This window comes from Leopardus geoffroyi, chromosome B1 (genome assembly GCF_018350155.1).
Source record: "Leopardus geoffroyi isolate Oge1 chromosome B1, O.geoffroyi_Oge1_pat1.0, whole genome shotgun sequence".
Classification (NCBI taxonomy): domain Eukaryota; kingdom Metazoa; phylum Chordata; class Mammalia; order Carnivora; family Felidae; genus Leopardus; species Leopardus geoffroyi.
The window spans coordinates 59,161,162-59,176,942 of NC_059327.1; the positions used below are offsets into that span (position 1 = coordinate 59,161,162).

The window sequence follows — 15,781 nt, forward strand, 5'->3', positions numbered from 1 at the left end:
GCTTTGGAGAGTTAGCACCATGCCAAGACTATAGTAGGGGATGACTGTTATTGATCTCATTATTGGTCTCTATTGAGGACCCTTGCAAGGCAGGCCTGTGGCATGTGCCACTGGTTTGTTCTCAGAATGCCTTGGAGGGCCTGGTTTGTTGGGTTATGGTTTCTCTGCTCTCTGTACCAGGAATAGTAAGACTTCTAGGCAGCTGGTTTGTTTTTAGGTTGTGGATTTTATATATGCTGTAAAGATTATGTTTCCTTCTGCTAGAATGCTTGGAGCCAAATCTGTACCCCCCTCCAACAAAGACCTCACAACATATTAGTACATTAGTCAAGATGTTTGCTCCATCTAGTTTTATTGTCCTCATTTTCCTTTTGCCTCATTTTGCTTTGAAACAAGGTGGATATAAATAAATGTGGAGTTATTACCTAGCTTGACTTAGACGTTAGAAAACTTTTTATAGAGTTAACCATGTTCTTGTATTTAAATGGAAGTTAATAATGTTCTGGTTAGAGGTTAAAGTTGTATTTTTTTTTTTTTTAAATGTTCCCAGAACGATTACAGCTTCTTTGATAGCACCACTGCTTGGTGCAGGAAAGGTTGTGCTGATTCTTCTGGGGAGAAGATGAAATTCATTTAACTTTTATTGATATGTGGTTTCCATGAGATTCTGTTAGCCCTGGGTGTTTTGACCAGAACCAAGTTCCATAATCATCCTGCCCTCTCATCTCCAGAGAAGACTCTCTCCTTTCCCTCCTTCTCTTCTCACCCCAATACATACACAACCACTTGGTATTTCCCTTCCCAGATGACTACTTCACATGGAAAAATTCTAACATAATTTCTTAAGGGAAAAAGACTGCCTTTTCTGATCTTAGAAAAATTAATTAGTGGAAAAGACATAGAGCTGGCTGAATTTCATCCCTTATGGGCTGAAAATTTTACAGTGTAGTAAGTAAATGGCCAGTTGCTCTAAGCTGGAGGCAACTCTAGGGCAAATCAATGGGACGGGTCACAGGAGAGCATGAATATACAAAAATTAATTTACATTCAACCATTTCATCCTAGGATTATATAAGAAAGCCTGCATGTTAAGCAAGCGAAAGGTTTATTAAACAGTATGTCTACTGTGCCAATGCCATTTAATGAAAAACTAATTATAAACAGATCTGTCTGTCATCCCAGGAGATGTCTAGATCTCAAAGTCCCTGGTAGGTTGGCAGAAATGTTTTGGATTTAATATGTTAGGTTTAAATGAGAAAAAAATCTCAGTAGCATGTACCCTCTGTATCTTACATTAATCATGGCAAGTATCTTATTTAAAATTTGAAATATTTTCTAAGACATAGAGCACCATCACAGCAATATTGTATGCAGCTTGGTAGAGAGAAAACTATGCTTTTCATGGTGTGGATTTATTAGGTAATAAATGCCAACACTAGAATAGGAAATGAAAATTATTTCTAGTATTTTTATTATGAATTGAGACTTTCTAATCTTTCATGTAGAATGAACTTAGGATCATACTATCCTATACATTTCACATGTAATAGTTAAAATGTTAGATATCTAATATTAGGAGCAAAACTGGCATTACATCTATCTAATTCAGACATCAGGATGTTAATAGTAGTGAGGGCTTTTTCCACAACTAATTTTGGGAAGGGAGGAGGGTGAGGATCTATGTTAGTCTTGTATTTTCTGCACAAGGGCAGAAAAACTTTCAAATAAGTGATTAATAATCCCTGATCCTCTGTACCAGCTGAGAGGTGTTTAGCTGCAAGGTGTCATGAATTAGGCAGGTCAATAAAGGCCAATACAGCCTGTGGCCAACTTATAAACAAATTGCATTCCAAAAATATGTAACCCTGACTAAAAAAATTGTACACATAACACACATAGTGTGTGTCTGTGTGTATATTTAAAGAAGCAAATTAAATGATGTCTGGTTCTCAGGATAGCCAATATGTAATTAGTCCATTGGAGCCCATGATGGAAGGCTCAGCAGGACTTACTGATCCACGGGATCAGGGACGGGCTCTGCAAAGAGGGGAATGAAACTACCATGTCAATAGTTTGAGAGGGACAAGTTGAGGCTTTGGAATTGGTATGAGTTCTGTAAATCAGGATTAGGGATAGAATATGGTCAGAATGTTCATAGCAACAACAGAAAAGGACTCTAGCATCTCAGGAACCAAGACCTCTTGATTCATATCATATTGTCCTAAGGGAAGTTGAAGCACAGAATGTTTTCTTATTTGTGAAATACTCATTAAGGGTCTGTTAACTTCTGTCTGCAGAGCTGGGTGACAGTAATACAAAGATGAGTAGGACAGTTTCTGACTTCATGGTCTCATGAATCATAACAACAGTTTCTATTTATTGAGCTTCTGCAGTGCTCCAGGGAACTGGGAAAGGCAGCTTTACCTAAACTATTTCTAATTACAACTCCATCTCACAGATTGGTATATTGAGGCATAGAGGGCTTATGTAATTGATACAAAGTCAGTTAACTAACATAAGTATCTCTTCTTACAAATCAAATGTAGAACAATAAATCTATAATTTATGAGGGAAATTCCATTCCTGGAGAGATTTTTAAAAATTACCAAATTCTTAATTACATCTTTCCCTTTAGACATAATCATCTAAGCATCGATTTCTAGTATTTTTTTAAATATATTTTAAAATTTTATTCCTTTTTCTTCATAGCTGTACCCACAACTGACTGGCTTAATTCCAATGAGCATCCAGTTGAGACTTAAGACTTAGGGACCTTCCATCTTTATCTTAATTTTATTGAATTCTGATACCACTAAGTTTTTTTGTTTTGTTTTGGTTTTGTTTTTGTTTTTTGATCGCTGATGTCAGTACTTCCACTTTTCTACTTCCTGCTTATTGTCATAAAATAAAACCAGCTAATCACATAATTGCACAAACACTGCTGTATGCAGGTGGTAATGCTGCTGAAATCACTAACACTCCCGACTTGAGGAAGCATGATCATGCAGCAGCTTGAACTGTTCCTCCACCAGCCTGTCTACATGCGTCTGAGTTCAGTCCTCAGGCTGTTTAGAGATGTTGATGTGTAGGGTTGAAGGTGGGTTGTTTGGAAATCAGGTGTGAGGAAAAAAAGGATGCTGGGATTGGGGGGGTATTACAGTGGGATTTTCCCAGGGGACCCAGAGATGCCCAGAGTCTATCCTGCCCATCACTTTTCTACTCTGGGAGGTAGAAATGTATATGAGGGAAATGCACACTTAAAGAACAGTTGGAAAGAAAATGAATCCTTTATTGTCAGTTGTACTTGTTGCCCAAACTCCAATGCAAAGCACTTTACTGGTAAGGTGGCCTGCAGCCCTTGGCCCAAGCTTAAGACCTAATGGATCTTGTCACCTGTCTTTAGCCAGACCCGGACCAAACCACTCTTTGGTTGTATGAAAGGACACAAAGAGGAAAGGGCACCAGAGAGGAAGGGTATCACACCCATGCACTTGAACTTTTCACTCACAATGCTCACTAGAATTAGGCTCATCTGGCCTAGAATCCAGTCCACTTGGAGAGGACACTTCTTTTCTGGTGCTCACTCTAACGTAGGAGGGAAATTGAGGACTACCCTAAGACACTGGGCCGGGATTGGAATCTATGTTTATCTGCCCCCAAAGCCCATGCTTCCTCTACTGCTTTCAAGGTCAGTGGGTCAGGGAAACAGAGAACCTGGACGTGGCAAAGTATGATCATTTCACATCAGCAGAACTGTTGTCCTGTTTTTACTGTTATTCAGAAATAGTAATTCTTGCCTCAGACCGTTACCACATACTACAAACAGAAGATCTGAATCTAAAGAAACCTAAGGAGGATGCTCATTTTTAATGGATATCAGAATAACATCTAGTTTTCTACACCAGTATTTCTGCAGCCCAGCCTATAGCTATAGACAGCTTTACTTTGATAACATAGACCTGCTGCATTTCCATAAAATAAAACTACAAGTGATGAGTGCTTTTCAAAGTTCCTATTAATTTAGCACGCAATGTCTAGTGAAAATGACATTTAAGTGTGGTATTTGGTTCTGAACAGTATTAAGTTAACAAAATATTATTAGAAAAATGTGACCCATCCTTCTTGCAGGTCCATAGATGTTTTTTGCTGCTGTGCGCCTTGGCCTCTGGGGCCTGGGCTGGCCTGGACTGTGAAATAATAAGCAGGTCTCCAGGTCAGCTCTGGGTGAATGGAAGGCTGTGGTTTGCTCTGTAGAAATTTCAGGTCTTGCAGGATAGCAAACTGCCTGAAGCACAACACACAGTGGATTACCTTTTGAACTTCCACATCACCAGATTATTTCAGTTTAAGTTGTTTATAAAGCAACCCACAGAACTTCCTAGTCTGTCACAGCCTTGGACTCACCAGAGCCCTATCATTTTACCAACCCCACAGGGTGGAACAACATCTAAGAGTCTGATTTTAATCAGACTTTCTCTCTTTGGTCTTTGTGTGCATATATCCCAAGTACACATGCACACACAAATGCCTATTTCCCCAAAGATATGTAGCCCAACACTGCGGGAAAATCTGCCCAATTTTATTAAGACAGTCTGTGTTCCAACAACAGAAAAAGAGAGAGAACTACACTTTCTCTCAAGCACAGCCTTTGGGGTCTTTCAGAATATCCTCTTGTAAGCTGTACCTCAAATGACTTCTGACTTACTCTCCGTGAAAGGAATGTACATGAAACATTAGTTTACTGTATTTTTTAACTACAAGAGGTGACCTTATTTTACATTTTGTTAACAAAATGTGACATGTTTTTGTCAGGTCCGTAGATGTTGTTTTGCCTTTTTCTTCTTAGGGTTAATTTAGTTCAGCCTCTGTTTGTTTGTTTGTTTGTTTGTTAACATTTATTCATTTTTGAGACAGAGAGACAGAGCATGAATGGGGGAAGGTCAGAGAGAGAGGGAGACACAGAATCTGAAACAGGCTCCAGGCTCTGAGCTGTCAGCACAGAGCCCGACGCGGGGCTCGAACTCACGGACCTCGAGATCATGACCTGAGCCGAAGTTGGACACCCAACCGACTGAGCCACCCAGGCACCCCAGTACAGCCTCTGTTTTAATAATGTTAAGCCATAACAGACAATTTTAATTTCCTTTCCTCTTGAAAATAGAATTCTACTTAGAGTGTGAAATGGAGCTTTTTGGTTCTGTGCCTTGGGTAGTATTTTAAGTAATTTCTAGGAGCAGTTTGTGTTGGGCCCCGTGTTGAGCACATGCACTGGTCTCCCCATTCCATAGCCACGCTGTTTGGAAATCGGGCTTAGGAAGATTTAAGTGGAAATCGGTTGAGTGGTAATTTTATAGTCTGCATATATTATCCTGAGTACAGTCTAGACTTGTTATCCTGCCCAACAAGCCACTGATGTGTTGTGATTACCAGTGAACTGCCCAGGTCACATGTACTGAGTGTTTTACCAGGATTATCTTTGTTTCTCTCTACTTTGTCACTGGGAGGAGACCTAGTGGAATGAATGCTTGACCTTCTACTGGTTAAAGGTTTTGAAGAATCTAAGCCCCAGTACAGGCAATTCCAGAGTTGTAACAAATCTTAAGACTGCCTGCCATGTTTTGCATGGGTGATATGAGCAACATTCATGCAGTTCTAACTTTTTGAACTGCCCTCTGCCTCGTCCAGGTTAGCACTCTGTAAGCAGCGCTGCGCCTCATTTATTTCTGCACTGAATGTTCTACAACACCTTCAGCTTCGGTAGGGGAAAAATCCTTCCTGAAAGTCACTTCAGCAAAAAATTAAATTACAATGTGTGAAACAGTTGCAACATATGTCAGGAATTCTGAAATTTTTTCTGCGTAGTTTATTGTGTTTCCAGAACTGTGTACATTAATCGGCTAATCCGCAGATGAAGGAAGCAAATGTTGATGAGATGTGAATTTTTATTTAAAAAAATAGAAACAAAGTGACTGTCGTGAACGATGTTTAGAAATCATTGGATTTTTTGTGTTTATACACTGATATGTAGAAGCCATTTATGCTTTCCTAGGTGCATTCTTTAGTCTCCTTATTTCTCTTTTAATTCAGTTTTTACATCTAGTGGTTCAAAGATTTGGGGAGGGCGAGGTGGGGGTTCAGGCAAGTCTTTGTGTGCCTGTTTTCCCAGGAGTTTCAGTATACAGACCCTAAAGAATCATCTGGGGTTTATAGATCAGAAAGTAACAATTGCTCCATTGATTTTCAAAAGGCATGGAATCCTGTAGGCAGAACCCCATTAGTCTGTGCCCATAAAGGAACCAGCAGCTTTTCACTGGTTTACTTGTTAAAGATTACCAGGCTTGATAGTACTAAATTTCAAAAGCTGGCAAAGTTAAGAAAAGAATAAGCGAAAGTAGCAACAATTTCCCAGTGATTGTGGCTTGCTATTGTTTGGGCTGTTTGGAAACCAGGCATCAAAGGAAATTTTCTTCTGAGGGAATGGTTTGAGATATAGTGCAGCTAAATTGTTTTGTGTTGTGTTTAAGTTTCAAGTTACAGAAACAATCACAGATTACGTCTTAGCAAGCAGTGTGACATTATAGCTGCCCTCTTCAAAGGTGTTTGGATTCTTATCCAAGTCTATACTTAAAAATGCCATTAATCTTAAAATTACATGCAGTTGTTCCTTTTTTTTTTTTTCTTTCCCTCTTTCCAAGTGTCATTACGTACCTGTTTGCTGAAAAAGTTGCTGTGGCTCTAAGATCTTAAAGCAGAACAAGAGATGAGTTTTTTTGTTGTTTTTTTTTTTAAAGGAGGCTTTCATACAAAGTAGCCTGCTGGTTCTGCTCCCTGTGGATTCCATTAAAGTCTTTTCCTATGGATTCCTGATTCCTTTTCCCTCCCACCTTCCTTGAAAGATGTAAATAAATAATTCATTATTATTCTCTTTCTTTTTCTCCTCTCTTCTCTTTCTTCTCTCTCTCTGTCTTCTCATACCAGACTATGAATCCTCCTCTTCCCCCACCCCCTCTACTGGCCTCCACACCTCCGGGCGCTGCTGCTGCTGCTGCTGCTGCTGCTGCTGCTGCTGCTGCTGCAATGGGACCGAGACCCACAGTGGGACCCACTGACCAGATTGCACATTTACGGCCCCAGACTCGCCCCAGTGTGTAAGTGAGGGTGTCATTTATTACTGCTTTAAAGTTTATTTCAAACTAAGCCCAAACAGCAGAGGTAGAGAAACACCTTTCTGATATGAGCTGGTGACAGGCTTATGGCTCACCAAAGTGGTTTGTGTTCTGCAAACTTACACCCAGTCATGCATATAATTAGGAAACTGCTGAAACCAAATGGGCCCAATACATGAGCTCAGTAGGCAGCCATCCTGCTGAGTGGAGGCCTTTTACAGTCTAGGGAAACATAGTGTTTGCTTCTTCATAATATTATATGCACATAGTGCCATCTTTTTGTACAATTCCTGTTTGAGCTTTTGGTCTCCATTTTCATTCCTTACATTAGGATACTAAGGAACAGGAAGGCATTTTCCACACAAATCAGATCTAGTGCAAATATGCATTGGAAAAGCTATAAGACCCAACCATAAGTATCCAGAAAAATCTAATTGTCTTGTTAACATTTACCAATGGCAGAATACAGCTAGATTTTTTGGCTCCTACATTGCATGATTTTATACATGGAACAGTTTAGAACCCTGGCAAAAACTATTGGTTAGCATTACCTGCCTGGTTTCCATATGTTGGTGGCACAGTCACCTTGCACTGTGGGGTGGTTTTGCACTCTCTATGACCTGGACTTTTTTTTCCCTTTTGACTTTTTCAAATTCAGTATTTTTCCTGGCTGAGCATACAAAAGCAGGTGCAACCCAAGCCTCTAGGTTCAGCTTGTGTGTGGAAAGCAGTATGTTGTGCCTCCCAGCAGGATTTCGTGCCATATGTCCTCATGTGGGGCTACTTCCCACGTCTTACCAGTGCTGTTTGAAGAGCTCAAGTTTCCCAGTGGGTCCCTAAACCCCAGCAGCAGGTTAGGCACTTTGGGAAGTGGCATTAATTCTTTCACACCCTGAGAATACCATTTGGTGGGATAGTCACCTTCACACTGGGGGGACCAGGTGGGCAGTTCTTAATCAGGAAAGCCTCTGTCTTTCCAATGTAGGCAGCAAAACCTCTTTCAATGGACAGTTACCAATGCTACTTACAGGCTAAGTGTTATATTTTCTGTTTATATCTGTACAAAATATTCAAGACTTTGTACCAAGGAAGAGTTTTTGAGCATGCCAGGGTTTGTCTGTTACTCAGCCTGAAATCAAATATTCTTTTCTATTCTAGGTATGTTGCTATATATCCATACACTCCCCGGAAAGAGGATGAGCTGGAGCTGAGAAAAGGGGAGATGTTTTTAGTATTTGAACGTTGCCAAGATGGCTGGTTCAAAGGGACATCGATGCATACCAGCAAGATAGGGGTTTTCCCTGGCAATTATGTGGCACCAGTCACAAGGTATGGTTCTGAGTAAATGGCTTACTAAGTTCTAGACAGAGAAGCTTTGTTTTTTTCCATGGTTTTCAGCCTATCCAAGTTTCCTTCTCACATTATAATTATTACCTGTTACCTAGCCAACATTTTAAAAACTCCTATCCATATTTGCTGAAGTCTCTTCTAACTCAAATTCTTAGCTTACTTTTCACATGGGTATATGTGAAATTGTAGGTTTCTACCAATAAATGTACTGGGGTTTAAGTTATTTGTTTTAAGTTGTATGTGAGAAGATCCAACCAGTTTCGATATTTTTCTGTTCAAAAGTAAAACATATCATGTTTAGTATAAACAAAAGCTATATTATTAACACTTACATGTTTACATAAGGCTTACTATATGCCAGGCAGGCAGATTTCTAAATGGATAACACATATTAATTCTGAGTCCTTAAATAACTCGTCGATATAGTCACTATTATTATCCCCCCTTAATAGATGAGAAAATGGAGGCATGGAGAGGTTAAATAACTTGTCTATGATCACACAGTGAAGAAGTGCTTAAGCCTATGCGTCTGGCTCTGTATTTATTCCAATAGCTTGGGGATTACCTCGGAAGTCCAACAATAATTTCTATAATATAGTCAGAAATAAAATTCCTGAAATACGACATTGATCCTTCATCCTTCTCAATTAAGGGTGATTTTGCTCCTGAAGAGAATTTGGCAATGTCTGAACACAGTTCTGATTGTTGCTGTGGAGGACGTGGGAGGAGGTTGCTATTGGCATGTAGTGCATAGAAGCCAAGGATGCTGCTAACTGTCCTGTATTACACAGCACAGCCTCCTGCTGAAAGGAATTATCTGACCCAGAATGTCCCTGAGGTTGAGAAGCCCTGTTATAGGATACTAGGAAGTAAGAGCTTTAATTATACAAAATTTTCTTTCTTTTTTCAAAATATTCTTTATTTAAAGGTAGTCTACCTTCTGGTCACTAAGGAAAGTAGCCTTAGAAACTGAATGGAAGGACCTATAATGGCATTGAGGGAGCCCCAGTTTTAGCCACTGGGCTTTTAATAAATGCTCTAGGTTTAACTGTGTTAAATCATTCCTCAAACACCCTGATTTTAAATAAATGGCTTAATGAACTGACATGTTTGTCAGCTGTTGGCCTTGATTTATAGGTTGGCCAGCAGCCTAATCAAATGAAAATCACTATTGTTGCAGATGGTGACAGAATGTTAGCTTTAATTTGACTTGCAGATTTTTAATCAATATAAACCTTCTTTTCTGTATATGTTAAAATCTACATTCAGGATCCAGAAAATGGCAGATAGACCTTCCCTGGCGAGGAAAAAAACAAACAATAAACCACCACCACCACAACAACTAAAGGAAATAAAACAAACCAAACCACAAAAAAAGACTAAATTAATGAAGGAAAGCAGTTTCATAACATTCAAAAACAAATTATTAACAGTCTCTGAATAGATGCAATAAATTCTCTGTTATTTATCGTAGTAAATAAGGATGTTTGAGTTAATGAAGTTTTCTACTTAGTAAAAAGTTACTATGTGTAGAATTGTTATTTAAACGAATTTAGAATATTAAAAAAATACATTATACAAAACTACATTGAACTAATTTAATTTAACTCAACCTGTAAATGTTTGTTTAGAGCTGGCTGTATCCTGATAACTGGAGGAATGTGGAAGAACCATTTCACACTGGGCCTACTTTCAAGGAACTTTTACTGAATCAGGAGTATTTAATACAGAATTTACATATTAAAAATGACATATTTTATAATCAAGGGCCGTAGAAGGAAGAAATTCACATGAAACAATAGAATCATACATAAGGTCTTAAGCCTAAGCCTTAGGCAAGGCTTCTTAAAAGGACAGGATTTGTGGACCTTGAAACATACATGAGATTAAGACAGGTCAAGAGTAGCCAGAGAGAACATTCTAAGAGTGTGTGCATGTGTGTATGTGCACACACATGCACGTACACAGGCACTTCTGTGATGTAGAACTAGGAACAAGCAGGGAGAAGGGCAAAAACCATGAGCAAAGCTATGCAAATGTAACAAAACTGCTAATGTTACTAGCAGCAATGACAAACAAATCAGCTTCTTTGAGAGCTGAAGCAGAAGAATCCAGGATCTTATGGGCAAGAGGTGTTGAGCCTTGATCTGGAAAGCCGAACCCAGTAACTGAATATTCTTGAGCAGCGTGCAATGTATAATTTTCTATGACTAAGAATGTATTTCAAGACCTTTCTCTCCCTCAGGGCCATCTTTACTTTGAATTTGTGATTCTTACATTTTCTAAAAATTATTCCATTCATTCTTTAAAATGTTCTGTCTTAACGCCCTGAGTCATTTTTCTTGCATTTAATTGTTCTCTCTCCCATTTTGCTGATGGATTGGGCTTTCTGTCTGTGTTTCTGTCTTGGCAGGGCCGTGACAAATGCTTCCCAAGCTAAAGTCCCTATGTCTACTGCTGGTCAGACCAGTCGAGGGGTGACTATGGTCAGTCCTTCCACTGCAGGAGGGCCTGCCCAGAAGCTCCAGGGAAATGGTATGGCTGGGAGTCCCAGTGTTGTCCCCACAGCCGTTGTGTCAGCCGCTCATATCCAGACAAGTCCTCAGGCCAAGGTCTTGTTGCACATGACTGGGCAGATGACAGTCAACCAGGCCCGTAATGCTGTGAGGACAGGTAAGGAGGAGACCAGACTGAAAAGTATCAGGAAGAGGGTTGCTTGCCTAGTACCAGATCCCTTATAACAGATGTTGAGAAGAGCAGATGTAATGTTAAAGTCATAAATAACATTAGGAATTAGAAGCAGGCACAGTCTAGGCAGTGGCACACGTCACATCTGCTTATTTTGGCTAAGCCTGTCCCCCACATGAATTCAAGCCTGATCTACAGATTGAAAATCTGAAAGAAATTAGGCTGATCCTGAGAATGTCGATAAGACTTGGAAATATGGCTTCTGCATTCAAGACCATACGAGCTCAAATGTCCCTGATGCCAGCCGCGTGACCACTGCATCATACTCCGTGAACTCGTGTGCTGATGATTTCTAATGAACCTAATTCCAAGTTTGTTTTAAACCCAATGGGATCTTAAATACTTTTCTTCTTCTTATAGCACTGAAAACCTACCAAGAGTCTTGGGTAATGGTGATAGGGTAAACTTGTAAATTCTGTCAGAAAAACCAAAAGATGGAAGATGATTAATAAGAAAAGGAAGAATAATTTTATTTACTTGTTTGTTTGTTTGTTTGTTTGAAGAAAATGGAGAATAATTTTTAAAAGGCCTGGAGGCCAACCTAATCTGACACTGTAGGGTATCATCAAAGACCGGCTGTGTCCATAAATCTGTGGAAAGACTTTTTAACTGAACAGCCTGGGGTTATCGCTAAGCTTCCAGGCTCTCAGTGGACTCAAGGGCTGATCTGGAAGGAAAACAGTGTCTAAGGACCCAGCTAAGATTAAGTGCTTTTAAACCACTGTGCATCCATTACTTCTTATAAAAGTGCAATAGCAACCTTTCATTATGGTCTGATGCAGTGAAATGACTCATGGTTTGGTGAGTAGCATTTATTAGAAGGTCAAATTTTGCTGTTTTCTCTCCCATCACTACTAGTTGCAGCACATAACCAAGAACGCCCTACAGCAGCGGTGACGCCCATCCAGGTACAGAACACTGCCTGCCTGGGCCCTGCATCTGTGGGCCTGCCTCATCATCCCTTGGCCTCCCCACAACTTCCACCTCCAATGGCAGGCCCTGCCACCCACGTAGCTGCCATCAATATGGGTCGAGTCAATGCCCCCCTGGCTTGTGCTGCGACTGCTTCACTGACCTCTCCGAGCATCACCACCGCCTCTCTGGAGACTGAGCCCAGTGGTCGGACAGTGACCATTCTTCCTGGACTTCCCACCTCTCCTGACAGCGCATCATTGACTTGTGGGAACAGTTCAGCAACCAAGCCAGATAAAGATAGTAAAGTAAGACCAACGTCCTGTTCCCCTGCTTATGTTGTGTCCCATCCTAACTAATGAAAGGACTCGTTGTTGAACAATGAGTCCTTCAAGTGCTCACCATGTGTGAGACACTGCGCCCGTTGCTAGATTCATGTTTCTCTGCGTTGAAACACCCACTAAGTTGCAAGCCTAATATTGGATGTTTAGGGAGACCACAGTGAATAAGACTAAGTCACTTTTGTGCAGCTTACATCTTATGGAGGAGTTTCCTTTCTCCTTTAGTTACTCATTCTTTCATCATTGTGCTGTCCTTAATTCTTCCTGTTCAGTCAGTTCTGCAAAAAAGTATTTAATATACAAAACAGTTGAAATTATTGATCAAAAAATGTTATTTGTGGATTTATTTTTCCTACAGCATATTAGATTATAATCAGCATGGATAGTTTTTCTCTTGACGTGAAATAAGGGTGAAAAGCTATTTTCTAAATCCATAGATGTTTAAAAAAGCTCTCATTTGGGGCTGAATTTCAAAGAAAATATAAATGGAAAGCTGTGTTTGAAAGACTAACCTATGGTTGGGTTTGGAGACAGGTGGTTGGAGGCAAAGGAAATTGATGGTGATTGAATGTGAACAGAAATGTAAGAGGGATAACAAAGTCTGGATAATTGTACTATAATCAGATGAAGTGACAACCTGAGGAAAATATTGTATTTTCTTCAGTATTTCATGCATTTTCTCCTCAAGCTCTAGCCAGGTTCTGGGAAGCTCTAGGCTAATCATAAACTCTGAGCCACCTGGTTCAGTGGTATTGTATGTCGCTCTATTTAAATGGTTAGGTAAGCCTGTAAATAGGAGTTTATAAGGAAATAAACTTTACAGCCTACTAAAAAGTTAATATTTAATTGTTAGGTTAACATGAACGTTTTTGAAAAAGATTGGTATCTGTTCAGTGTTTATAATTAACTACATTAAACTTGTACCCAAGCTGACATGTTCAACTTTGTCAAGATCTTTAAAGAATTGTTTTGTACTTTAGAATTTAAGGTTTTAGGACAGTGTGTCTCAGGGCCCTTGTCACTAACAGACTCTTCAGCTTCTGCCCTCCGAGGAAAGAATTCATTAAATCTGAGGCTTGAAAGGGACCTGTGCCAGAGAGAATAATGGCTCCCCAAAGACGTCCATAACTTAATCCCTGAATTTTGAGAATGTGTTTTCTTGTGTGGCAAATGGGATTTTATACATATGATTAAATTAAAGGTTTAATTGAGATGAGGGGATTATTCTACATTATCTGGGTGAACCCCATAAAATCACATGGATCTTACTGAAAGGGAGGCAGGGGGATCAGGTCCAGAAGAAATGTGACATCAGAAGCAGAGATCAGTGATTCAAGGAGGGAGCCACAAGCCAAAAAATGCAAGAAGCTTCTAGAATCTGGAAAAGGCAAGGAAACAGATTCTTCAGTAGGGCTTCTGTAAGGGATGCAGCCCTACTGACACCTTAATTTTAAGACTTGATTTTTACCACAAAGTTTATGGTAATTCGTTATAGCAGTGACTAATACGGGACCTAATGGGCTATTCTGCTGAGTTCCTATCCTTGACAAATGGCCACTGGTCTCTGTTTGGACACCTTATTTGACCTTGAGTATCCTAGCTCCAAAGTGTGCCATACCATTCTCTTTATTTTGAGGAGCTACATAGAAAGTATTGATCTCCTTTCTATATGATGCCTTGACTTATTTAAGAATTATCTTATTTTTTAAGGCTACATTCCTGAAGTTTTTGTCACTGTTACTTATGTCACAGATTATAAATTTTCCTTCCTAAATCTACTACCTCATTTAGTGTTCCGGATCCACCAGGGAGAATTCTCCTGGTTGATATAAAATCAATAATTCCATAATTAACATGATTCAAGTGTCATTTAGTCTATACTCCTCCATCATGTCTATAAGGATATCATGGGAGAACTTATGAGATGCCTGTCAAAATCCAGAGGCCTTTTGCGTTCTCCCATCCAAACTATTCCCCAGTCTCCCCATCATTTCAGCTGTTACTCATGTTAGCAAGGGTCTCCTAGAGGAGTCTCTTCCTCAGTGTCAGAGACTTCCTCAGGAGTCTCTTCCTCAGTGTTCCTTTCATTTAATACACTGTTCTAGAATTCTCCAGACAGTCAGCAAAGAACATTGTTGTATTCTTTTTGAAAATTAGGATTACACATGCCCTTCTTGACCTTTTGAGTTGACCTGATCTCAGGCTCATCAGGATCTGTCAAAGATTATTTGCATTTTATGAAAAGAACAGTTCATTTCAGCTGTGAATTTTCTCTGTATGCTGGGGTGATTCATCCTGGCACTCCTGGCACATAATTATTAAATCTCTAAACCCCAATATCTACACTCATTTCCCTCCTGTCAGCATTTGTTCTTTCTAGTCTGAAGATTATCCTTCTCTTTCTTCATACCTTCTGAGAACCACCATCCATCTCAAACAGCAGGTCTATATTTTTCCTGTTCTTGTTTCAAACATAACTTTAAGGTTATCCACCCCCCCCCCCCCACCTTTTTTTTCAAGTTTAAGCTGTTATGGGCCATGATATGTTCTTTCTTATGGTCACTTCTCTTGATCTTTTTGTACTGAGTCCTTTAAAAATTTGAGCCCATTAGTCTGCTCTCTGGGAGATCACACTAGTGCCTTTAGATGTCTCCACATTTTCATCTGCTCAGATAATTTACAGTTGTATGGTTAGAATATCATTCTGGAGAGCCCGCCCATTGCTCTTGAAGTATCTTTCCTTTTGAGTTTCAGGTCATGCATATATTTTCTCTGAACTTTTAAAATCAGTTCTTTTAAACTTTAGAGTTCAAATCTGATTATAGCCAACTTCTCTTTGGGTGCTTACTTTGAAGTTTTCAATATTTCTGTCCACCATCCGAACCACTCCACTCCCTACCTGGTCTCTACTGTTCCCCCAGTTGATCAGAATTAGATCCAATGTGAGATTAAATTATGAACAATTCAAGAAAAATGTCTATCAATAGAGATTCTAAGTTTATAGAGATCCTAGTTTTTGTCGAGACTTCCAACAACTATCTAGATATTTGACAATTCCCTTGTTATCTCCATCTTCTTTCATCATTTTGTGATCAGCATCATCCATTTACTTAAACTCTTTAGATAGTGTGTGGTATATCTGCCAAACGATAGCTTGTCGATTTCCCTGTCCTTTTCTCTATGTGTAAATCGTCTGCAGTGAGCTACCTACCACTGATGTTCCACAGAGACATACAACTTTTTGATGTGCACACAGGACTATTA

At 39.6% G+C, this 15,781-nt stretch overlaps 1 protein-coding gene across 2 annotated transcripts in view; it reads left to right on the top strand.

Annotated features, from left to right (window-relative positions):
- The window catches only part of SH3RF1 (SH3 domain containing ring finger 1), a 181,660-nt gene that overhangs the window by 148,457 nt on the left and 17,422 nt on the right, over positions 1-15,781 (top strand). For both annotated transcript variants that reach the window (XM_045463487.1, XM_045463480.1), the window contains 4 exons: positions 6,979-7,148; positions 8,325-8,495; positions 10,930-11,189; positions 12,123-12,484. In XM_045463487.1, the coding sequence (XP_045319443.1) occupies positions 6,979-7,148; positions 8,325-8,495; positions 10,930-11,189; positions 12,123-12,484 (963 nt within the window). The remainder of the gene's footprint in view (positions 1-6,978; positions 7,149-8,324; positions 8,496-10,929; positions 11,190-12,122; positions 12,485-15,781) is intronic.